This window comes from Coenobita brevimanus, chromosome 24 (genome assembly GCF_032717465.1).
Source record: "Coenobita brevimanus isolate Jiangsu-jjx chromosome 24, ASM3271746v2, whole genome shotgun sequence".
NCBI lineage: Eukaryota > Metazoa > Arthropoda > Malacostraca > Decapoda > Coenobitidae > Coenobita > Coenobita brevimanus.
Window position 1 is genome coordinate 62,293,711 of NC_136977.1, and position 25,611 is coordinate 62,319,321.

The 25,611-nt window shown below is 40.3% G+C and overlaps 1 protein-coding gene across 2 annotated transcripts in view; it reads left to right on the forward strand.

Moving 5' to 3' along the window:
• Positions 1–11,907: 11,907 nt before the first annotated feature.
• Positions 11,908–25,611, forward strand: part of LOC145393517 (uncharacterized) — a 136,532-nt gene continuing 122,828 nt past the window's right edge. For both annotated transcript variants that reach the window (XM_080267666.1, XM_080267667.1), the window contains exons 1-2: positions 11,908–12,004; positions 18,843–18,925. In XM_080267666.1, coding sequence (XP_080123792.1) covers positions 11,956–12,004; positions 18,843–18,925 — 132 coding nt within the window. In that variant the 5' untranslated portion in view covers positions 11,908–11,955. The remainder of the gene's footprint in view (positions 12,005–18,842; positions 18,926–25,611) is intronic.

The following is a 25,611-nucleotide window of genomic DNA, read 5'->3' on the forward strand; positions in this document are numbered from 1 at the left end:
AGGAATTTCTGCTTATGAAATTTCCTACTTATTAAAAGGTATTGACAATCTTGAGAACACCATCTAGGGTTAATGAGGTGTAAGATTCATTGTGAAATGAGTAAGGGCTTCATGCCTGATTCTAACCTGTATCAGTGGACGTAAAAAAGTGTGGAAATATTTATTGAACTTATTAGATGTGGTTGCATAAGAGTGTGAAATGTGGATTGAGTGAAATGAAGTACTGTACTAACTGTCCTAAAAAGCAGATTGATGATAATCAACATTTCATAATATATGACTAAGTTGGAGAAGAACAGAGCTGAATAGAGTAATACAGTATATGAGAAAGTCACCAGACTTTGTGCAGTTAAGAATTATAGACTAAATACTATATACTGTATATATTTTTTTAAATACTTGTCATTTGGCCTCTGGTATTGATTGATTTAAAGAGTAAACATTGGAAATTTGCAAATGGAAGTTCCTTTTTTTAAGTAGTAGTTTATATATATATATATATATATATATATATATATATATATGAGGAAGAAGGAACCAAAGGCAAGGGGACTGCAGATTGTTCCTTCCAAGAAGAAATAAAAATAAGATAACAAAGAGCCAGAGTCAAGATCTGTTCATTGGAGATCATGGCAGTGATTTATAAACGTGTAAAAGTCAGTCTTCTAGGGCTTGGTCCCACATATTAAATGGTGTGATGTATTACCATGATGGCCAAAACTGGTTAGTGCCCATCACTTGCATATCTCTATTATGTATGTTGTTTAATATTAAGCAACTTTGTGGACATCATACAAATATTTTTATTATACTAATGCTTATGAAGGTGATTGCCATAGTTCAGAGCAGGACATGAAGGATTATGTGAAAAAGTAGCTTGGCACTTGTAAATGTTGGAAAAGATTATTTTTGTAACAGGTGATATATATACAGTATATATATGTGAATGATTAATCAAAACTCGTAATCACTAATGGTATAATTATATATTGATGTTTTTCCAAGATATAAGCTATGCATGATACTGGTAGCTTTAAGTTTGAATGCGGCGTAATCATGGCACGGTAATTTGTTTTTATTTTATTATTTTTTCTTTCTTTTTATGCCACATGCCATTTCCTCAAATATAGGGTCTTGGCTTACTTTGCTTACTGCCTTGATGATTGATTTGTATTCAGTTCATTTATACTAGTCATCTCAGTTTATATAGATTTAGGTACTGAAGAGGGATACTTTCACACAGTAGCACCAGTGTAAAAATGTGTGGCTCTGCTGTCTGGTTATGCAAACATCTCTTAGCTCCCTCCCTATCCCCCAAAAGGAAGATGGTAGATTGCAGGAATAGGGCAGCTTCAACCTGCAGTTCACTGGGCTTGTGTTCAGATGAACCTAGGGTTACCTCATCGTCATTATCTAAACTTGGTGTGAAGAGTAGAACATCATTTTTGTCCTGTTTGTGATAGCACATTACTGATGTGTGGCAAAGGTAAATCAAAATTTTATATATATATATATATATATATATATATATATATATATATATATATATAAAGTGGGCACTACTGTCAAAGTCCACAGCTTTCAAAATGGTTCCAGTAGTGTTGTCCAGACATAATAGTTATGAAGGAAATACATTTTATTATCTGAAGCCACAAGCTCTCTATCATCACCACTTGCTAACTTAGGGTTTGTAGTGGTGTAACTAGCTAACCAAATCATTAAATACTTCAGTGCTTTTAAACAGAGTCTGTATATCTGTAAATTAGTCAGTAAGGTCTGTTGTATTTTATTTATTTATATTTTTGTTAGGTCTTAAACCCCTCCCCCCCAAAGACATACAATAGTTCGTAAGTACTGTACGGGTTTTGTTGCATCATTCAGACTTAACTTTGTAGTGTAGCATTTCATACATGCTTCCACCTAAGATGTCAAGATTCTATTAGGGTTTGACACAATCACTGTTAGAATACAGTATTTGTTTTCTCTTCTGCTGGTATATCTATGGTTTCTTCATTTGCCAGAAAGTAAGCGCTTTGTTGCTTCATTTAAATAAAAGATAATTCAAGTTATTTATAATCTGTTGCATTCTAATAGCATAGAACACTGTTGTTTGATGTATGGTATACATCAGAGGTTTCATACATTCCCTGTACAGTACAACTGTCGACCCATAGCCTTATTTAAGGCATATTAAGTCATAACCATAAACAGCATCCAAGCTGCATATTGCTACTTGCAGTTATCTGTATTCAAGCTATTATTTGGCCCTTCATTCAGTGGTATATATTACATTTAGTACAAATAAATGTGTGTTGCTCAGTTTTAGGTTTTGTCGAGGAAATCAGTGCTGTATTTTGATATACATTCTTTGACATACTACAACATTTTATATCGTCCATTTCATTTGATAAATGTGTACTTGAGTACAGTATATTGTAGATGGAGTATGTGCATACTGTACTGTATATGCAGATGATGATATAGCAATTTCCCTAATGTTGAATTACAGTGTGTTGAATGAAAGATAAATACTTTAGTGTGTGATAAGCAATTTGATTTGCAATAATTATATTGTGCCTCTGAATATCCATAATATATGGTTTATCAGAAATCTGTAATATGTAAGCTTTACATGATGCTGTATGCTAGTCATCAAGTTTTGCTCAACAGTGATGTTACATCATCTTTTAATGGTGATAACTTGTACTTATTGTATTTTACATGTGTTTTCATTGTGATGGAATGTATGGTTGCAGTTTCTCTAGTCTTGCCTTATCTCATGTGTTGGTTCATAAGCACTTTATATGCATATTTTTAGGACTTTGGCCAAAGTAACAGATAGGATATTTTTGTGGAGTGGAAGTCAGCCTCCTGTAAACTGTATTATGTGTACAGTGTATCCAGTGATATGTGCTGCTGCACTTCAGCATGTTAAGCATATTCTAGGTGCCAATAACTGCATTTGATGTTGAATGTTGCCCATCAGTGTGCTTTATATATACGCCAATTTTATTGATAAGTAGGCAGGTGATTCAGTGTATTAAATAATCCTTGTATAGTAATGGTGCTTTCTTAAACTATCCTTCCTTTTCATATGTGGTAGTGTAATGTGCTGCACTTGCATTGTATTTCCTATATATAAATAGCTGTGTGGATATACGGTAAGGCATGAATTGAGGTCATAATGATATTTACATAAAATTGCTGACTCGTATCATTGTGTTTATTCAGTGGCTGTGTATTTGTAATTTATTAGGAGTCAGATTACCACATTCTTTCAAATGAGTGAAGCTTTTTTTTTAAGTATTTGTAGAAGTTGTTTCATTTATTCATTCATCATCCAATCCTACGTTGCCCATGAGGAGCATAGGAGCCCAATAAATGAGAAACCAGTCAGTAATGGGTGTTTTGGTTTGTGTGGGTGAGTTAAGGGAAGGCAGGTGTGAGGAATGGAAGGTGAAGCAGGTATGACTTACGATAAGCAATTGAAGTAACACATTCAAGATGAGGATATTGGTGATGGTAAAGCAAGTCTGAATTGAGTCAGGTGCAGTAAGTAGAAAATGTTCTAACCTTATGGTGTGGAGTATGGGATGTGAAGTTGGTGTGAGGTGAGATAGGTACCATATGATGTAATAAATCCTTACTTCCACATCTTCAGATTCACTGTCTCTTCATATCAGCCAAACCACTTCAGATGCATGAATAACATAGTGTATACCATACATACTCGTATTATTGTTAAAGGTCATTATAAAGCACAATGGTGTAATTCTGAGTGTTGTAATTCAGAATTAAGGAGCTTGCAAAATTTGCCTTTACCAAAAAAGAGTACGGTATTCATGTTGAAACATACCAGTACTCTTTGAAAGGGGAAGACTGTTATTTCATTTATAATGAGAACTGTCTTGTGAAACACCAATGTATGCAATATTTTCGTTGCTGTGTTTTAGATCTCTTATAACAAATGGGAATAGCGTTGCTTGTATGATCAGACTTTACCTTACTTCATTATAAATCACTTCATTACAACACAACCTATTTTTACAGTTAATTAAGAATGATTTCGTAATTTCTTAGCAATATGTCAGCAGTAATATGACAGATAAACAGAATTTGTTATTAGAAACACAATAAAGGACATACAGCCAATTAAGTGACTCCTTTCACTGTAATACAGTAATTAGTCATGCAAACAACTGGCTATGTACAGCACATTCCTAGCTTATTAGCCAGGTAATGTAACCAGAGAGACTAAAGTGGAGGCTGTGTGTGTGTGTGTGTGTGTGTGTGTGTGTGTGTGTGTGTGTGTGTGTGTGTGTGTGTGTGTGTGTGTGTGTGTGTGTGTGTGTGTGTGTGTGTGTGTGTGTGTGTGTGTGTGTGTGTGTGTGTGTGTGTGTGTGTGTGTGTGTGTGTGTGTGTGTGTGTGTGTGTGTGTGTGTGTGTGTGTGTGTGTGTGTGTGTGTGTGTGTGTGTGTGTGTGTGTGTGTGTGTGTGTGTGTGTGTGTGTGTGTGTGTGTGTGTGTGTGTGTGTGTGTGTGTGTGTGTGTGTGTGTGTGTGTGTGTGTGTGTGTGTGTGTGTGTGTGTGTGTGTGTGTGTGTGTGTGTGTGTGTGTGTGTGTGTGTGTGTGTGTGTGTGTGTGTGTGTGTGTGTGTGTGTGTGTGTGTGTGTGTGTGTGTGTGTGTGTGTGTGTGTGTGTGTGTGTGTGTGTGTGTGTGTGTGTGTGTGTGTGTGTGTGTGTGTGTGTGTGTGTGTGTGTGTGTGTGTGTGTGTGTGCAAACCAAGAGAGAGGAATGTCTGGTACAGTGCAGCTTTGCTGTGTTCCATGTCCTCTGTTTTGATCTGGTGAGTAGTATGGTATTGTAAGCTGTGGCAGTGCATATTGTACACTTTTCTGTCCAGAATAAAGCGATATCAGACTTGCTATATTGCATATTCCTGACTCACATGTAAACCTGGCATACATTCATACTCCAGATCTGAGATGCAGATGTAATACAGTCGCAGAGCTTTTGTAGTATAAGGCAAGATTACCTATGATCATCATCATGCCTTTTTTTTCCCCCCCCCCACCTAGAAATGAGATGAGGTAGGATTCAGAAAAAAATAAATTCAAAATGAAAATAAGAAAACATGAAAGAGGAAGAATGATCACCAACATGTTCAGTGAATTGAGTAAGGAACTCATTCACCTATGTATTTTAGTCACTGAAGCCATGGCTTCTCCTCACAGGTCTAACGATATGCCTATATTTTATGGCATTTTTCTTTCAAGTGACATAATCATGTTCACTGCCAGACAGTATGAAGGCCTTCATATAATAAGCTTTGTATTTTTCAGTGTTCTTGGTTTCCCAGTGCCTTTCATCATCACAATCTGTGGATGCCTGTCTAACCAAACCACCATTGACTACTATTTTTTGCAAGTAAATAGACCTGTGATGAAGGTCAAGCACACTGATAGTTGTGTTAGGTACACCCCTCCTCTTTGTACCCCTCCCGTGGTGTTACTCTTTATGAATGCCATACCTCAATAACCATGTTACCTTTTGTTGTGTAAGATTTCAGCACGAGTCCTATGATAAATGAATGATTGGTGAGAAAAGACAAGCACTAGGCCTAGACAGACTATGTAACACTAAGGCACCAAAGAATGAAGGACAGTTAAATTAGATGCAAAACATGCAAAACAGAAAGAAAAGCAATAATATTAGGAATAGAAAAAGTAGGAGAATCACAAGGGAAATCACTATGCAACAAGGGGTGGGGTAATACTGAGAGGAAGGTAAAAACAGAGCAACAGTCGCGAAGTATGAACAGGCAGTTGAGAAAAGGTGTCTGATAGTCAAGGGGCAGTTACAGCGTGAACAAAGTGGCAGTGGGTCACCACTCAATAAGTGGCCGTGAGTGAGGCAAGCAAAGATGAGCAAGGACAGTCTCCCAGTGACGATTGGGGTGAGTGGAAATAAACCAAGGAAGAACAGAAGGTTCAACAAGATGAAGCTTATTGGTGACCTGGGAGTCCCAGGAAGTTTACCAGAGGTCATGGTAGAGACGAGTAAGAATTGGAGAACAATCACAATCAAGAACAGGAATGGGTCAAGGAGATGACGTGAGAGACAGAGCAACAGAATGAACCAGCGAGTCTGCACGTTCATTACGTGCAATCCCAAAATGAGCAGGGACCCAGCAAAATTGAATCAATTTCTTATGGACAGAAAAACGGAAGAGCCATTCTTGAATTTGGGTGACAAGAGGATGAGAAGAAGATGAGGCCGGTAGAGAAGAAAGTGCACTGTGGGAATAAGAGAAGATAGCAAAAGAGGAGGAACAGGAACAAAACAGAGGCTTCAGAGCTAAAGAGCAGCATAAAGTTCACTGTGAGAGTTCCAGCAACAGGAGGAGGGGAACTGGAAAAAGAAGGCTCAGGGGAGATGACAGCAAAACCAACACTGCGAAGAGATATGGAACCATCAGTAAAGATAGGAGTAGTAGAGGAGTGAGAAAACGTGTTCAAGAAAACGGAAGCAGAGAGCGAAAGGAGATAAAGAGAGCGAGAACAAGGCAGAGAAGAAGAACAGACCACTGGAGGAGGTACAAGCCAAGGAAGGAAAGAAACAGGACGAAGGGGAAGACTGGGTGGAAAGGCAAACCTAATAGACTGAAGAAGAGGAGAGACACAGAGGGAGATAGGAGGGAGATGAGAGGCAGACTGAAATGAATGGCAGAGAGAGGGAGGAGGGCAGAGCAATTTGTTTGAGGGAAACTGAAGCAGACATGCATAAGACTTAAAGGTAAGGAGAGTTCATTCATTCATTCATCATCCAATGCTACGTTGCCCCATGAGGAGCATAAGATCCCAGGGCTAGGCGAGTTGGTCCTGACATTTAAGATGAGAGTGACCAGCCTCACTCGTCCCTGAGTAAGCAATAAACCCCAACCACTCCTTTGATATAAACCATCACTGGTTCAATCCAATTGGAGCACCGTAATTACTCACTAAACCACCAGGCGCCAAAATTTGGTAATATGGATACCACCCAGCATAGTAAATGATTTTCTGGTGTACAGGAAACCATTTGGCTTGTCACTCAGTGTAGAGTCGCCTATAAACAGAGGGAAGAGGAAAGAATGAAGGAAAGAAAGACAGAAGAGAGCGTGTAAAGTCATCCATAGGCAGAAGGACGAGGAAAGAATGAAGAAAAGGAAGTCAGAAGAGGATGGAAGGAAAGAAGGATGGAGGAGAGGAAAGGGCAGACACCCGAGAGCAGCACTACATTGAGTGAGTGGATGGTGAGTGCCTCCACTGATAAAAGCACAATAGATGGGCATATCTTGAAATTTCTGAATACCAACCCTCTTTTATCAACACACCAATGTTATCAAACATCGTTTATCAAAAGTCATGTTTGCAAATCTCTCTCCACCCCTCATCCTTAACCTCCTTTCAAGGCATCAGATTATTTAGACACCATATGTCAGTAACCAAGTCACCTTTTGTTGTGCAATATTTTATAATAGACCTATCAGTTTTTAAGCTTCTGGGTCCCCTGCTGCTTCCCCACCCCCACTCCTGACACATGGTAGTTTGTGAACTGGTAGTTAAGTAACCAAGCTACCTTCGGTTTACTACATTACACTGACAAAATGTCCATGGCAAAGGTCAGGTCTACCGTTTTGGGGAGGTTCAGGTTCAGTCCTTCCCCCTAGTCCCTCTCTCCAGTGCAGTTTGTGAACACCATACTTTAATAACATTCATTCATTCATCACCTAATCCAGTGTTGCCCCGTGAGGAGCGTTGGAGCCCGGAGTTAGGCAAGTTGGTCCTGACATTTAAGATGAGAGTGACCAGCCTCACTCATCCCTGAGTGGCATTACATGAGCAAAAAAAAAAACAATCATCCCTTGGATATAAACCTGCACTGGCTCAATCCGATTGGAGCGCCTTAATTACCCACTAAACCACCAGGCGCCATAATTTTGTTATATAGTGACCACCCAGAATAGTAAATGATTTCCTGGTGTACAGGAAACCATTTAGCTTGTCACTCAGTGTAGAGTCATCTGTAGACAGAAGGAAGAGGAAAGAATGAAAGAAAGACAGAAGAGGAAGGAAGGAAAGAAGACAGGAAAGGGCAGGCACCTGAGAACAGCACTACATTGAATGAGTGAATGGTGAGCGCCCCCACCTACCAGTTACCTTCCGAACTGCGACCGTATGCATGCAAAAGGTCTGTGGTAAAAGGGCGACAGATGAACATATCTCAAAAACACCACATTGGAGGGGAAAAAAAAAAAAAAAACAGCTGAAACTTTCACCTCCAGTGTAGCACTCTTTTAATAACCATCCATTGTCCTAAGCAAGTATTTGTCAGTAGTGATAGGTGGTGACGACCATCATCCACTCACCTGATGTAGTGCTGCTTACTTCTTTGACCTTTTTCATTCATTTTCTGTGCCTGTCATCCATTCTTCCTATTTCTTCCATTATTCCTGTCATTCTTATTACTCTTCTGCTTTAGATATGCGTCTACAAAGAGTGACAAGCAAAACTGTTTCCTGTAACCCAGAAAACCATTTACGATGGTGGGTGGTAACTATATAACCAAATAACAGGGTGATGTGGAGCCTACGATGGTGCCCCAGTTAACTGGGTGAAGAGACACAATTGCGGCATCCATCTAGGAACCAAACCTCCACACTTTTTCCTGCGCTTCATTGTGGCAAGGCGCTGTCTGTTGCAGGGAAACCGGTTTGCCATGAGACAGCCCTGCAGGGGCGGTTGCTTGCCTGCAATCGATAGGTCAGCTCAGCCAGGCAGACAGGGGTTATTCAGCAACAACAACAGGTACGTCTCTACCACTACCACTTCCCTGCATCATTACCTCATTCTCCACCCCGAACCCGCACCATTTCCTTCTATACCTGTCTGTGGACAATATATCTTATTAGGCCACCTCTGGAAGATGTATGCTGATGACTCACTGCCGATCACGGAGAGCGAGAGGGTAGTGGAGAGACTTTTGAGGTGGAGAGATGGAATGGGGAACAGGAGTCTGAGAGAAAACGTAGATAAAACAAAGCTGAAGGAGTGTGGCCTTGGGCAGTTTGCTGTAAGTCCATTTTGTTCAGTGTCTGTGATTAGTGCGTGCAGAAGAGATGTAACGGTATCAGAGGGAAGCCTCAAAATAATGCTGATTTTTACTAAATGGTATGTGCAGGAGAGTATACAGAAGTACAGAGGTGGGAAAGGTTTAATTTTGCCTGAGAGTCTCTTGAGTATGTGGGGGAGTTTTGTTATTTGGGGGACATGATATGTGCTGGAGGTATGGCTGAAGCTAGCTTGGCAGCAAAGGTAAGGAGTGGTTGGAAACTAGTGAGTTGTTGCTCTTTGTGATTGTGAGAGGGCTCTCCCTCCATGCCAAGGGGTCGCTGTATGCAGCATGTGGTAGGAGCGTAATGCTGTATGGTATCGAGACTTCGGCAATAAAGGAGGAGGAGATATGCAGGTTCAGATGTACAGAGATGAGGATGATTAAATGGATATGCAGTGCATCCTTGAATGACAGGCCTGGGTTAGGACTGCAAATGAAGAGTTGAGAGGAGGGATGGGATTTGAATGTATATGGGAGAGTTGTGATGAGAAAGGATAGAATAAGATGGTTTGGGTGTGTGGAGGGGATGGAGGATGAGTGGGTGTGGAGGGTGGGAGGTGTGAATGTTGAGAGTAGAGATGTGACTGGTAGACCAAAAACGACTTGGAATGAGATCATAGAGTGTGACCTCAGGGACCAGGAACTGAAGAGAGAGGTTGCTAGAAATCAACCAGTGTGAAGAGCTGCCATTAGATGACCTAGGCTGATGCATGCAACCGCCTTTATAAATAAGTGATGCAATGAAACATTCCGGGTCTCTCCAACCTTTGGCACCCCTACCCCCTCCATACTCATCACATCTTGTGGGTGCCACTTTGGTGTGTTTTTTTCATAGAACTCTCAGAGGGGAAAGCTTGCCATCAAGTAATATGATATTAAGAATATTTGTTTGTGGCCAGTGTGATCTGATGCACAGCGATGCTGTCCTCTAATCACTTGAGTCACAATCCAAGATTGGGTCACCAAGTTATGCCAAGAGTCAGCAAAGATCTTTAGTGACGAGCGCAGTTGGGAGGGGGGTGGGGTTAAAGGGTCTAGCCCTCCTTTCTAAAAGACTAAACTGAATGGACAGGCATCGTTCAAGAAAATGATCAGAACCATCGTACATTCATTTTTTAATTTTTTAATTTACTTTTTTAGCTATTAATAATTGTTTCCTGGGTTGTTTCCTTTAGCTGTCTAACTTTTGATATGCTTTTTATTAGTGTGCAGTCTATACTACCATATTAAATCCTAGCTGTGCCCCTGAGTGATTGTCCTATCTTTCTCCTTGTACTCCAACAATTACCTCGTTGAGGGATCAGCAGTGTCCACACTTTGTACTGTACACAGACTCAGGTTGGGCATTACTGGCATGGAGGATTATAGAGATGCAGAACTTCTCGTTCTTAAAAAATCTTACTCATAAAAGGTGATCAAGGCCAATGCATGCAAGCATGTTGGAGACTATAAACGATACGATTAATCTTTGCGCAGTTGCTGGGCATAAATCTATTTCACTTAAAACATAATTGGTGTCGCTGACTGATATACCACACGCTTAAATGTACTGTTGAGGGGTGGGATACGCATATTAGTGGTCTGTCCGAGGTACAGTTGCCCACATATGAACCTGGGACAGTATCCGTATGTAGTGGAGGTCTGGCTACAATTTCCGACGTTCATGCTTCGCAGTTACTTGGTCATTTCAACGTATATTTGAAAGGTTCATTCATGCCAGTGCTACCAAATACATGTGATTATGTCATGGTTGTCTAGTGTACGTAATCCAAGGCCTCTGTTACAGTGATGCAGTCCTAGGTTCATATGTTGCCAACTGTACGTGTGATGTGCGTCTGGGGTGTCTTTTTGGTAGGCCTATGTGTTGGGGTGGTGGATATGGTAGGGATGGGTGCGGCTTTCAAAGGTGCCTATTGTGTTGCTTCCCAACTGTCTAGCTGTGTAAGATTACATTATGAGAAATTTTCGTATGGACGGAAACCTTTGCTGCTCTGTCTTGCAAACAGCTGTCACTTGTTAACCCTTTAACTGAGTAGAGATTTCCCTCAACCTATTATCATCTAAAATTGGTTAGCCTCTTAGATTACGTATTATACCATAAGAACTATCATTTGTCTTAGTGCAGTTTAATAACCTGAGAACACCGCACATTTAAATATCCCTCCTCGTTTTAAAGGAAAGTAGTATGGTGGATTCTGTGTATATTAACACGTCATTAATATCTAAATATCAAACTATCTAACTCAGACAGTGAGTCCTTGACACGTTTTTAGATTTGGCTGGAGAGAATTATACATTAAATATAATTACAAGGAGTCTGTATGTTTAAAAGCGACCAACAGTGGCTGTTTCCGTTATAACGTTTTATTTACCTACCACGGGCAGTGACATCATTTGTGATGATAGCTAGCAGCAACGATACTTCTTAGACTGTGACGAAAAAATCAGTGCAAGGGACCTTGAACTTTCTTTTTATCGCCTATGGTCAGAATTTTATCTTATACTCTGTTGTTTGCTGAATTCAAAGAAAATGGTCTTTCGAGTGCATGTCGTATGGGTGGTTCCAAACTTGTATGTACCCTATCACCTATCATCACAAAGTATATAAATGATACAGCATGGAAGAAGGCATTGGACAAAATGAGAAAACGGACAGCATTCCTGCCCGAATTTAGAAAACGGACCTGACGCGGGAATGTGAGGCAAGAGAGCGAAGGCGCGTGCCAGTGTTGTGTTGGATGGCAACCGTAGTGGGGTGGGGTCCGTGCAACTGCCACCTTCAAACACTGCCCGCACCCTATGAGCTCGTCTAGTGGAGGCACCAGGATGATCCCTTACGCAGTGCTTGGTAAGTCAGTAATAAGTTGCATGAACTCTTCAAAACTGCATACAAGGATTATATTCATGCTGTATCGAGCGTCGTATTTCTGGGAACTGTCAAGATGAAGTCTTCAGTGGAACGTTTTCGTAGGGATTATTGATTGCCACGATCTAATGGTATAATGTATAATACACAGACGATTACTGTGGAAGTTTACTCAGTTTTTTCAGCAACTATAAAGGCTGCCATAAAAGAACTCAATTAGTCTTCCAAATATATGGTACAGAGGTGGAGAGGTCGTGACTGACAGGCACACATTGCTTTCACAGTCGCCTTGAAGACGATTTTGTAATTAACTCATTGGTATTTTTACATTGATTTTTTTTCTCTTTTCCGAGGGCTAGTCTGGTCATATACATGAATGCAAAGTCAGTCACTAACCTGTTTGTCAGTATATATATATATATATATATATATATATATATATATATATATAATTACAGTATATATATATATATATATATATATATATATATATATATATATATATACTGTAATTCGTAAATCAGTCTCCTAATTTCTAACGTGTATCCTCCCCACTTTGTTCATTTTCCGAAGCACACTACTGACAGTGATAATCACTGCATTATAAATTATCAGGATCAGTTAGATCATAATTATAAGAATCGAGAGTTTTATTGTACATGTTGAACTATCTTCCTTGGCTTAAGTTATCTTGACTAGGGCATCCCATAGGTCAGTTTACCGTAATCGTTTATTTCATTTTTACCGGCAACCGAACTTAACGGTCTGCCTTTCTCATCTTTTATTGCATTTGCTCTCATACTGTCCTGTTCACATGTATAAACTTTTATGTTGTCTTCTTGCAACCTTCTTTTCCCTCCCCAAAACACTGCTTACATTGTTCCTTGATTACACTGATTCATATCTGTTTCCTCTCCATTAGCAGCGCACAGATTTAATTTTACACATCATAATTTAGCTGTGCATACATTTCCTCGCTGATTCCTTTATAAATCTGTCGACAAACCCAATTCCATGCATATTCGTAAAAACACCTGACTTCATTTTTTATACACACAAAGCCTACACACCACATATTATCATTCATCACTCCCACCCCTCAAACACACATATACACACTATAAGCCACATCCTTACACACCCATCAGTCTTCTGCCTACTCAGACACACCTGCCTATACAATCATTCATCTGTCTACACACACACACACACACACACACACACACACACACACACACACACACACACACACACACACACACACACACACACACACACACACACACTACCGAATCGTTCTTATTTCTCATATGCACAAAGCAGTATTTACATTCTGCTAAATTCCCTCCACACACATTACCTTCATTCTCTCTCTCTCTCTCTCTCTCTCTCTCTCTCTCATACACACCACAGTGCCAACATGCTATCGCTTATATCTCTGCACAGAGCACACAGCCAATACTCGTTCAGTCATATCCATCACATAGCCTAACGCTGGTTACACACGCGTCCATCTCCTTACACACCCCACTGCTTACATATTCTTTTTTCATTTCCCTAAGCATTCATAACACTTCTAACACACGCTCCTGTACCCACACTTCTTTGGTAATTCATACATCCCTAGTATACACTGCCTGGGTTTTTATACACATGATTTTCAGTTGCGTATTATCAAGATACACATTTCCCCCGTTTCTAAATATGGTTCCGTTTTCTTTGGGTCGTCCCCCCTTCCCCCCCTTTTTTTATTTTCTTTAACAAACCTTGATTTATCTCCCTTATAATACACTCATAAGATCATCAGCATTAATAGCCCCAGAGTGATTGAAATTTGAACACATGATGATATAACATTTTTCGCTTAGACTTGCTTCAACTGTCACTTCCCAGAGTTACGTCCTTTCCTCCCGGGACACCCAGACTATAATTTATAACTGCCTGATTGGTCGAAAGAGCTAGTTAGATAACATTTCTCTAGGACACCCTGTATAGAGCCTGATCTGCTGGATATTTAGAGATAGATACCGGCTGCTAAAATTTCTCTACGACACCATGTATAATTATAACCTGATCTGGTCGAAATTCAAAGCCAGATATATATAATTTCTCAAGCGCACCCATAGCCTGATCTGGTCGAAATTTAGAGGTAGATAGCTTTTCTCTAGGACACCCTATTCATAGCCTGATCTGGTCGGAATATAGAGTTAGATGACATTTCTCTAGGACACCCATAGCCTGATCTGGTCGAAAGTTGAAGCTAGATTGATAATACTTCTCTAGGAAACCCCTGTATATAGCTTGGTCTAGTCGAAATTTAGAGCCAGATAACATTTCTCTAGATCTCATACCAAAAGCGGCACATTGACAATCTTGGTCCTTCTGAGGAGCTCTCCACATCCTCTTTATTTTTCAGCAGGTAATCCATTTATACCAGGAAGCCGCTCCTGCCCCTCTCTGGATCATGAGTTTTTTTTTTTTCCCTTAGCCCCTATTGCTGCTACCATCAGACGAGTCTACTCGTCTTATTATTATTATTATTATTATTATTATTATTATTATTATTTAGTAGGCGCCTGGTGGTTTAGTGGGTAATCATTGCGCTCCAGTCGGATTGAGCCGGTGAAGGATTATATCCAAGGGATGGTTGGGGTTGATTGCTCATGTAATGTCACTCAGGGATTAGTGAGGTTGGTCACTCTCATCTTAAATGTCGGGACCAACTGGCTAGCCCCGGGCTCCTACGCATCTTATGGGGCAGTGTAGGATTAGATGATGGATGGATGGATATTTAGTAGCAGCAGCAGCAGTAGCGGTGGTGTTGGTAATAGAAGTAGTAGTAGGAGTAATGGTGGTAATAGTAGTAGTAGTATAAGGTAACCCGGTCTGTCTGTCCGAGCAGTCCCATCAACCGCAGGTAAATAATCGCCCCTGCATACCTGTCGCAGTTTCACATGCGGTTAATTGATTTTCCATTGCGATGGTCAGTCTGTATTTTTCTCCGTTCCCGATTTTCTTAACCATTACCTACATCCTTTTTTTTTTTTTTTTTTTTTTTTTTTTTTATAGATTACTATAGGCCTACTTTGTCAATATGCTTCACCTCCCTTCCGTTTCCTCGTCTCAAAACAGCTTCATTCCCGTATAGATCTCTCATTTCTGCTTTTCAAGGTTCCTTTCTGCTTCGTAAATACGGTAATATCTAACCATGAACGGATATTGTACCATATATAGATGGACTGTATACAGATTAGAGTCAGGGTGAGACATATACGCTTATTTAACCATTCATGCCCATTTACCTTTGCATATGTAAAGTGACTATGAATTTTAGAGAGAAATGGGGACAAAAATAACATTGTTCACTAGCCAAAGGTCAAGGACTTGCTTTACCAAAAAAAAGGTCAACTACCTAAATACTTCAGCCTTCGTTATTGGATTGACCGTAGAGCAACCACGAGAAACTTCCACTCTAGTGCACACGTAACTCTCACAGCGTTCTTAATAACTGCTTGTCTCAGAAAACCTAAATATTTCCTGGTCACAGTGGTTATTATTATTATTTTTATTATTATTATTATTATTATTATTGTTGTTGTTGTTGGTGTTATTGCTATTATTATTATTATTAGTAATATTAAAATTATTATTATTTATTTATTTGTTTATTTTCTGCAAGCCCATTTTACGGTGACTGATGTTTTGAGAACTTAAGCATTTCCTGGCCTGTATTCTCGTCGGTTAACGAAGCTCCCTAACACCTCTTCGTAAGCGATTTATTTTGTTTATTACACCTTGCCGTCTGCTTGTTACTAAAATCATTCTAATATCACCACATTCTGCATAAGTAACGTCCAAAACGCTGAGCCACACATATCCAGAAAATAAATTGGTGAGGAAGAGGTGTTACGGAGCTTGCTTAACTGTTGAGAATACGAGTCCCTGTGGATAAATATAGGTTAGGTCCGTAAGTAGCTCTTCATTAGAAACTCAGTTGGCCGTATTTTGTGTTCCGTGGACGGCTGAGTCTGCTGGTCTGGGTGTGGATGTGACAGTGGGATAAGGAAATAAGTGATGCAGGATAGTGATAACACTGACAAAAATTCACACCGGCGTGGAACAGGAGGATCAGGGAAAACAGAGGTCATCATCTTCCTGTTAATTCCCATCCCTCTCCCTTCGTCCCCGGCCCATACGCGTTAAATACACGTCAAGGAAATTAATTAACCAAGGGAAAAAAAGACACTAATATAAAGGGTAAAATCGTCCGGGGATACTCGGTAGCCTCCTTGTAGACTCTATAGGAAAAATGGACAATGTAGAGCTATTTTTTCAGAGGATTTTAGAGATTTCGTAAAACCTGTGCCATAGCGATTTATTCTGCGTATCATATCTTAGTGTCATGGTGGATGTTAGTGACACTGATTGCTGTGATATTAAATCGACATGAGAGTGTTAAGGTATAATACGCAAAATAAATCGCCAAGGTAGTGGTGGTACGAAGCCTCCTGTGCTATCTATAATACGACCAATATCGGCCGCAGACTTCCACCAGCACACACACTCTCTCTCTCTCTCTCTCTCTCTCACACACACACACACACACACACACACACACACACACACACACACACACACACACACACACACACACACACACACACACACACACACACACACACACTTGATTGGGGTGGAAGTCCGCCTTCGCGTGCCGTGGGGTGTAGCACAAAGGATCAGGAGGTCGTCGGGGTAGATTTATGCGGTGCTTCCCTGTGTGCCTACGCCTCACTCGCGGTTTTGTGAGGTATGGCTGTCAGTAGTTTGTCGTCAGGTAGCCATGATCAGCAACTTTACTCCATAGATTAGAATACTGTAAAGAATCTGTTAATTTTCACACGCATAATGTATTTGACATAAATCGTCGTCGTCGTTATTATTATTATTATAAATATTATTATTATTATTATTATTGTTATTATTATTATTGTTATTATTATTATTATTATTATTATTATTATTATTCCCTCACACGAACAAACGCAAAGAATTAAAAAAAAAAGATGTAATCAGCATTATCTGTTGTGTAAAACGGTTTCTTCACGTATTACTGAGTGCTGTTGCTGTCAGCCAGACTCAGTAAAATTACTTCGTGTTTAGCATAATATAATCCTTAAGCCATAAAAGACAAGTTCATAGGTTAACCGAGATAGGATTTTAGCACTTCGGGTGCTGGGTGTCTCCTTGTATATGTATATTATATGTTGCGGCATAATAATGGACTCACAGATCGATTCCAGCATGCCCTAATTAACTGTTATCATTATTGCCACGCCTATGACTCTAAGCGGAAGGAAATCGAGTTGGCGTGCACCCCAGATAATAATCTTACGTATAGGTTAATGGCATTCAAATGTTAACTTTGTTGCGTATCCGGTCTATATGTTGCTGATCGATGCTGGAGAGGAACCTTCCCGTGGTGGGGCCGATATAGCAGGGTGGCTCGGCTGTCCAGTTATACAAACGTGGCTCAGATCCCTGCCCATCTTTTGAAATGAGGATGGCGGAATACAGGAAAGGAACTTCACCCTGCAGTCCGCCAAGTTCACATTCAGATGAGTTTACAACTCAAGTACGTTACAACTCAGTATCCTCTTGTACACTATCTATCTATCTATTGCCAGACACCACAATCCCGCAAAGGGTGGCCATTTGACACTGAGTTAATTGATGTATGTTAAATCGATATTAAAACGATATAAATAACATACATAAATTCGTCAAGATGTTACACGCAAAATAAATCGCAATGTAGATGGGTTACGAAGCCCCCAAAGTGCTTAGAACCAGTCCGATTTGTCTTTGGTCCGGGAGCTTTCGTAACATCTTCTTAAGCGAGTTTATTTATTTATTTTTTTTTACCTCTTACGCCTTAATATCCTCCTGCGTGTTATTGATGCATCTTGCGTTGTTAATAAAATGGTATAGCTAACATACAAGATGATATTAGGATGTAACGTGCAAAATACAGTACAGTAAATAGCCGAGGAAGAAGTATTTGTAGAACTTTCATCCGAAAGAATTTCTGTCTGTTAATTTTGTAGTGTGATTATGAGAGCAGTATCATAAGGAAATGCAAGATTTTTCACTCTATGTGTGAGGTGTGAGACGCTAAGAAGTTCACGTTGTTCTATAGCTGTGTGGCCAAATCGATAAATAATAATTAAATAAATAAATAGCGAAAGCTAGAAAGAAGACAGAAAAAAGAACACCTAAAATCTGAAATCTAATGTTTACGACTGTAAATATATCACAGCAAAACTAAATGTCCGGCTACATTGAGTATCAGTTCTACTCAGCCTCGTCAGGTGTTTTATTTTCACCGAATTGCCATCCCGTCACGTTCTCTCTAATATAAGAAAATTTTAGATGGGTTATTCCATGTGTGATTCTCATACCTAATCATTTATTTTTGTTTAGATACTGGCATGAACATTAGCAGTTCTAGAGGTCCATCAATTTAGGGGTGATACACATAATCCACAGGGTAGTGCTTCTTACTGTTATGCCAATAGATTATACCACACACGCACACAAAGGCCCATATTCTGTTCTACGAAGTTTCTCTCCTTCTCTCTCTCTCTCCATTGCATTTTTTTTCTCATGTTTCCAGGCATTTGGTCCACACTGTATTTTACACACATCAGAGAGAGAGAGAGAGAGAGAGAGAGAGAGAGAGAGAGAGAGAGAGAGAGAGAGAGAGAGAGAGAGAGAGAGAGAGAGAGAGAGAGAGAGCTCTACACCATCTCCCCCTCCACAGGTATCGTACTGGTGACGAGCTCTGGATGCCGGGCGGGTGGACGTGCCCCAGGAAAACCCACCAAGAGCTGCAACTCCGGATGGGTAAGTATTTTCGATTCTTGAATTTCGCCGAGATGTGTATAGTCAGAGAAACAAGTATCTTCCCAAAAGGTCTGACGAATATATAGCGGAAAAGTTGAACCATTTGAGACACGCTTGAATATAGATGGAGTTTTGTTTATGTTTAGGTCATTCGAGAGTAATACTGTAATAAGTAAAATTAGGAAGTATGGTTAAGTAAAGGAATTTCGTATTGTTTATTTGACTTAGTGCAGGTTATAATATGCATAGTACTTGGAACAGGACTCTCCTCTTCCCCGAAGTCTCCACTCAGCTGCCGGTAGCCTATGTAATTTCTTCTCCCCGTCCCTGTCTGGACGTCTAAATTCTCCCTTGGAATCTGGTTTTACTCTTGTTTTATATTTTGTTGTGGAAACGTTAGCTGTTACTTCTGTGAAAATATATAATGTTATCCTGTTGTTCAAAATTTATAACCAAATAATACCCATTTATATACGGTACGCTTGTTTGGTGTCTTTAGCATGAAAACTGCTAAATTTGTATTATGTCCAGTTTATGACGTAACATAAGACAGCATCATTTACAGGCACATGTTGCTGGATACACTGAATATAATCTGCTAAAGGTGCTAACATGAATTCTTGTAACACCCCAGTTTCCTCAGTTGTTCCTTTTGACATACTGGGTACGCCACTTTAGAAGGTGGAGATAGAACACACGTCTTTGATCTCACTGAGGTTATGAATCAGAGGAGAAAAGAAACACGAAGCACTGTAGTGAACACCCCGGGAACATTGATACAGTACGTAACACCCCCATAAACATATGAATATAACACAAAACTCACCAGACCTACAACACAAACCATCCACAGACGCGGATGCTGCATAGACCACGCAACAGACGCACAGTTACAACACATAAGGCAGCACAAAACACCACAACAAACACGAACACACCACGAACACCAGACGTACAACACAGAACACACCACAGACACGGATGCACCACAGACCATGATACAGACCTACAGATGCAACTCACAAGACAGCAAAGAACACACCACGACAGACACGAGTACATCAAGAACTTTTAGATTCAGCCAGAGTCCAAAAATCCCATCACAATGCAAGTACTGGGTCCCAGGCAAAAAGACCAAGATGGCGCCATGAACTATTTCCCCTGACCGCATTCCTTTGAGCGATTTATTTATTTATTTATTTACTTGCACTGTCTTCCTGGAACATGAGTTTTCTCTTCTCCCTCCTTCTCCCTCTCACGAACCCTCCTTCTTTTGGAAACATCTAATGTAACATTTAGTTCACATAATCTGGCTTAACTTCACCTCCTCACATACCTCACCACATCTCTTTCTATTCACCGCGAGATCGTTTACCCACCCCTCATTTCACATATCTTTATTTTTTTTTTCACTTCGCATCTACCGACGACTAGCATAACCACGTCTCACTTTACATAACCATATCTCATGTCATCACTCCCCACATAATGAAGCATCACTTACCCATAAATTACTTTATTATGTGGAGACCATAGTATATTTGCTCAGTTTTATTTCTCCTCTTTCTTCTTTCTTCTGAGATCAGTAATTTTCACTTTGCTGCCATTCCTTTTCTTTACCTTAGACTTGATGCAGTTGTTCCTTGGACAGTTACCCCCCTAATACCCTCTTCATTCTTTGGATTGAAGCCTTAATGACTGATTTCATAGGGTCAAAGATCAAACCATAATGAAATGTGGCAACACGAATCCGTCGAGTTATTTGCGAGGAGGCAAGACCAATACTAATCGTTGTATTTTTTTATTTTTTATTTTCTTAATAGAGACCATCATGCATTCCATTGGACATGTTGACAGTCTTTAACTCAGTCTCTTTTCACCACATCTCATTTGACTTATCGAAGCCACACTTCCTCACTTCACTTTTCTCCAGACGAAACCTCGCATACCCTCACCTCAGTTTACATAATACTCGTACAGCCACACTTCACCTCTCCTTACCCAGCGCAGGCTCACTTAACTACGCCTCACTCCACACAATCTATCTCAAGTTCACATCCTCACCAAACTAAACCTCATGTCACCAAATCTCATCCTGTTGAATTTGCCTCATCCCAGTACGCGGAGCCTTACCAGACTTGACCTTGCACGTCGTAGTATAACTTCACCTAACCACCTATTTCCATTGAACTCAACCTTGCGTGCTCTAACCTAGCTTAACCTAACTTAACCTTCACGCTGGTCAGAACAGGTCGTGGATAGGAGTGGAAAGGTAAGAATTCCAGTCATCTAATATTTTACGACCTCCGTGATTCCTCTTCCCTTCACGTAAACAGAAACATCTACCTGTACATGTTAAACCTTTCAACAGTTAATTTTACGGCCTTAGTTCGCCCTGTTACACAATATCAAAGAGCGCATACCTTCACCAACATCTGTAAAATTTACTATTTATTCCTGGATCTGGATATGAAATTTAATCAGCTCTTTTTTGAACCACTGCCCACCTATCCACCATATTTTACTGAAGTCTGATAACAACTTATTGAGATTTCTTCCACACAGACAGACTGATAGACATGGGAGAATATATTGACCTCTGTCCAACTTCTTTGGCGGAGGTGATAATGATTAAAATCTAAGTTTGTTAAGGAACATTTGCAAATTTTTTTTTTTTGCATTATTACGAAACTTAAAGCTTTTAATAGGCTGCTTTCTTTCCCTCCTAACGTCACCACCAAACGCCAAGCAGTTACATCTAGTAAATAAACAAGATTTTAACATTCCATTATGTCTGCATCACCACCAGACAAGCAATAATATAATGACTCTCTCTCTCTCTCTCTCTCTCTCCACCAAAACTCGAAGCATGTTATAATGAAACATCTACAGTTATTTTGCTCTCCCCGTGGCGGTACCATCAAACTCAAAAACACTCTCATGGAAGCTGTAATTATTTTCTTCTCCCCTGGTATCATCACCATGAAATTTTTAAGCAACTTTCATTCCAAGGCCGCTGGGGGATCGTATTTAGAAAGGATGCCAACCACATTTTACGAGAAACAATTGTACTCAAGTTATATCATTTTTTAAGGACCGTTTTCGTTTTCGTTTTTGCCTTTTCAGTTCATTTATTTATTTTTTATGTGAAGTGTTTGGTAGATGAATGAGTTAAGACAAACATTTTTGCATGGTATTTTGTACTCAACTTAGGCATGGAAACAAAATGCAGCTCCTAGATTCTTGTGACATTTAAAATACTGTCCTGGATTCATGTGACATTTGAAGCTCTGTCCTGGATTCTTGTGATATTTGTAAACCGAAAGGCCAAGTAAGCGAGTGATGACCTTTGGAATGCGAAATACAGGTATTCTGGAACTCTTTGGTGGAGGATTAGTGCCCCTCCCTGTAAAACAATTAACTCTAAGCCCTTGTCCACCCCGTTTGGGATACATGGCGTCTGGCAATGAATGAATGAAGTTTACACCTGCACTCATATTTACCTCGTCTAACGAAATTGGAGGAGGTTATGTAATCACCTTTGTTTGTTTGTTTGCCTCCAAAAGCTCTCACTGAATTTCAATGAAACTTTGTGGAGGGTGAGCCATGGGCCACGAAAGAATTTATTAAAATTTTGGGTGGGTCCGGCTTCGGATCAGGGTCCTATTTATCCCACTCAATATCTCCAAAAGTTCTCAGTGAATTTCAATAAAATTTTGTGGAAGAGTGGGCCGTGGGTCAAGGAACAAGTGATTAAAATTGGGGGCGGATCCGGATCCTACGTATTCCACACAGTGTCTCCAAGGGTCCGGGTCCGGATCCTTTTCAATAGCAGTGACATTGACGGAGGTATGCTCTCTCTGAGTGCTTTCTAGTATTTTATATTTTTTTTCATGAAAATCCCTAGCTATATAGTATTGTGATGTGATTAGCGCTGCTCAGCTTTCATCCCATTCGGAGTGATTATTGTTTTAGTTCCTCGCTCTTTCTCTCTTTCTCTCTCTCTCTCTCTCTCTCACACACACACACACACACACACACACACACACACACACACACACACACACACACACACACACACACACACACACACACACACACACACACACACACACACATTAAGCTTGCACTATTTTTCAGTGTCAGAGCACAAAACACTATACTTGGAGTAGCTAATTCACATACGTAAGTTACCGGGGGAAGTTTATTACTGTTTTAGTGGAGTGTATTGAATTCGATATATGGATCATGCCACGCTTTCAGAGCCGTCGAGTGTACTTGATAACGTTTCAATAGTTAAATGTCAACTTAGATTGTAGAACCCTTGTCAGTGTGTAATTAGGAAGATGCGCTGACCCAACCAGTAGAATAATAAATAAATAACGAGGCAACACTAAATCTTTATAACTGTTTGGAGAGTTATCACACCAAGGCCAGTGCCCCGTCACACACTCGGACAATCCATCGACCCTATACCGTTCCTGCATGACGCTAAATAATTCATCCCTGCTATCAGCGCACACAACGATGATTTGGCATTGATTATTATATTATTTCACCGAGTTCTAATGTCATCACACGGCTTAAATTGCCTGGTGGATTATGACAAGCTTCTGACAGATACAAAGCACAGGTATACGCGAAAACATATGGTAAACGGAGCTATTAAACTTTTGTACATAACGTGGAAAATTTGTTCATTGTTCAGGTGCTGTGTTTGGCTGTGTGAATCCTATCGGTCAGTCCCGGATATCGTGTGGTGCTTTACTCATTGGTGAAACGCACTGCTTTCTCTTCAATCGGACGGGAATGTGAAGGTTGATTATGTTCTTGTCCTTTCCCCTGTTTTCCACTAACATGCCAACTATCTTTATAATATAATAAAGATAATTGTTGTTGTTGTTGCTTAATGTTGGTCTGTCTGGGCCAAGCAGACCCATCGACCACAGGTAAGCAATTGCTTCTGTGGGGCTGTCCTACTGATGCGGTACAAAATATACATCGTGTAGGGATCCGACGCTCCCATATGGTAGACAACGCCTCACCAGGGTCGGTCCAGGGTCCTTTCCACGTCGAGGTGCAGGGAGCATGACGAGGTTTGGTACCCTGCTGGACGCCGCAGCTGCTCCACCCAGGGTGCACAACGCCACCTCGTGTATGCACCTCGTCAGCGCCATTTACGACAGTGAATAAATCTGATAGATGCAAGTGGAAGCTTAAAGATGGATTGTCCAGTCGTATAGTGTAGGTTGTACCGTAGCAACACGTGCAAAGATTTGCCACCATGCGCCATTTGCTAATACGACTCCCCCTGCTAATAAGAAATAACGAATGTCATCCTTAATCTATAGCCATTACGTCTGCAACCGATAAAAGCAATTCTGTAGCTCCAGTATGACGCGTTGTCGATCCAGATCCACCTTAGTGAGTCAGCCCATCCTAGATTTGGAAGGTAGTGACTGAGTCATGTAATAAGTGAAGCAAATGGGAAGGAAAGAAAACAGGAAAGAGTTCAGTCCCCTTTCATAACGCACCTGACTTCACGGAGCCCATTCAGGGATTCCGTGATGTTTCGGACAGCACGTAGCCCATCCTTAGAGAGACAGATTCTCCGAGGATGGTCTGCATGCTTTCCGAAACGTTAGAGAATTAACTAAAATCGTAGCTGTGTCGTCCCTCCTGTCCTGCCTGCCCATTTGATCAATTTTGCAGATAGCTTATATTTCAGCTTGACTTTAGGCTAGGCTTCGTGTTATGCTGATCAGCTTAAAACAGGGCGCGTTTATAAAGATCAGCGAACATGATAACGCATGTGGGTGATCAGTGGCACCATCTTTCCCTCCAATAATCTTAATTTGCTGAGAAACTAGTCAGGGCTGGAAGGCAGGAGGAAAATGAAAGGTAACACATACGTCAGAGAATGCATAACATAACGTAAATATGCAGAAATTGATTAAAGGAAACACGTTAGAAAGTTATAAAGAGGACCGTTGCTTTCGTTATAACACACACACACACACACACACACACACACACACACACACACACACACACACACACACATACACACACACACACACACACACACACACACACAAAACAAAGCAGATAGGTACCTTAATGTGCAGTGTGGTGTTGGTGCAAAGGCTGTAGTTCTTACGATACGAAGCAAGTACAGACTTAAGATTATGTTTCCTGTAAGTTCATGAAAATATTGTGCTTGTAATTCAGTGCTTGGGGTCCCCGGAAGATAAACCCACGGTATCATCAAGAAAAATTATATTACCATTCAGACTTTCAATAGACTGCAACTTATTTTCAACGCTCTTATCACAAGTTAGTGATTTTAGACATATTTGCTTCCTTTTTCTGTTGTTGGTTCAAGGAATAGGTGTGACTTGTAGCGATATGACTGACGAACATCAGTGCTAGGCTCTGTTTTAAACTCTCAGGCTCCTACGACTCAAATCATTACCATCATCATCATCACCATCAACATCATCGTCGTCGTCGTCGTCGTCTTCCTTCTCCTCATGACCATCGTCGTCATCCTTCTCCTCCTCCTTATCATCATCATTATTCAGACCTCCTTTCCCACCCTCGAGTGGGGTGAGGTAGAGTCTAAAAGAGCCAGAAAAACAGTAAATAGAATGAGATAGTAGCCATTCTGAGCTTAATAAAATCAT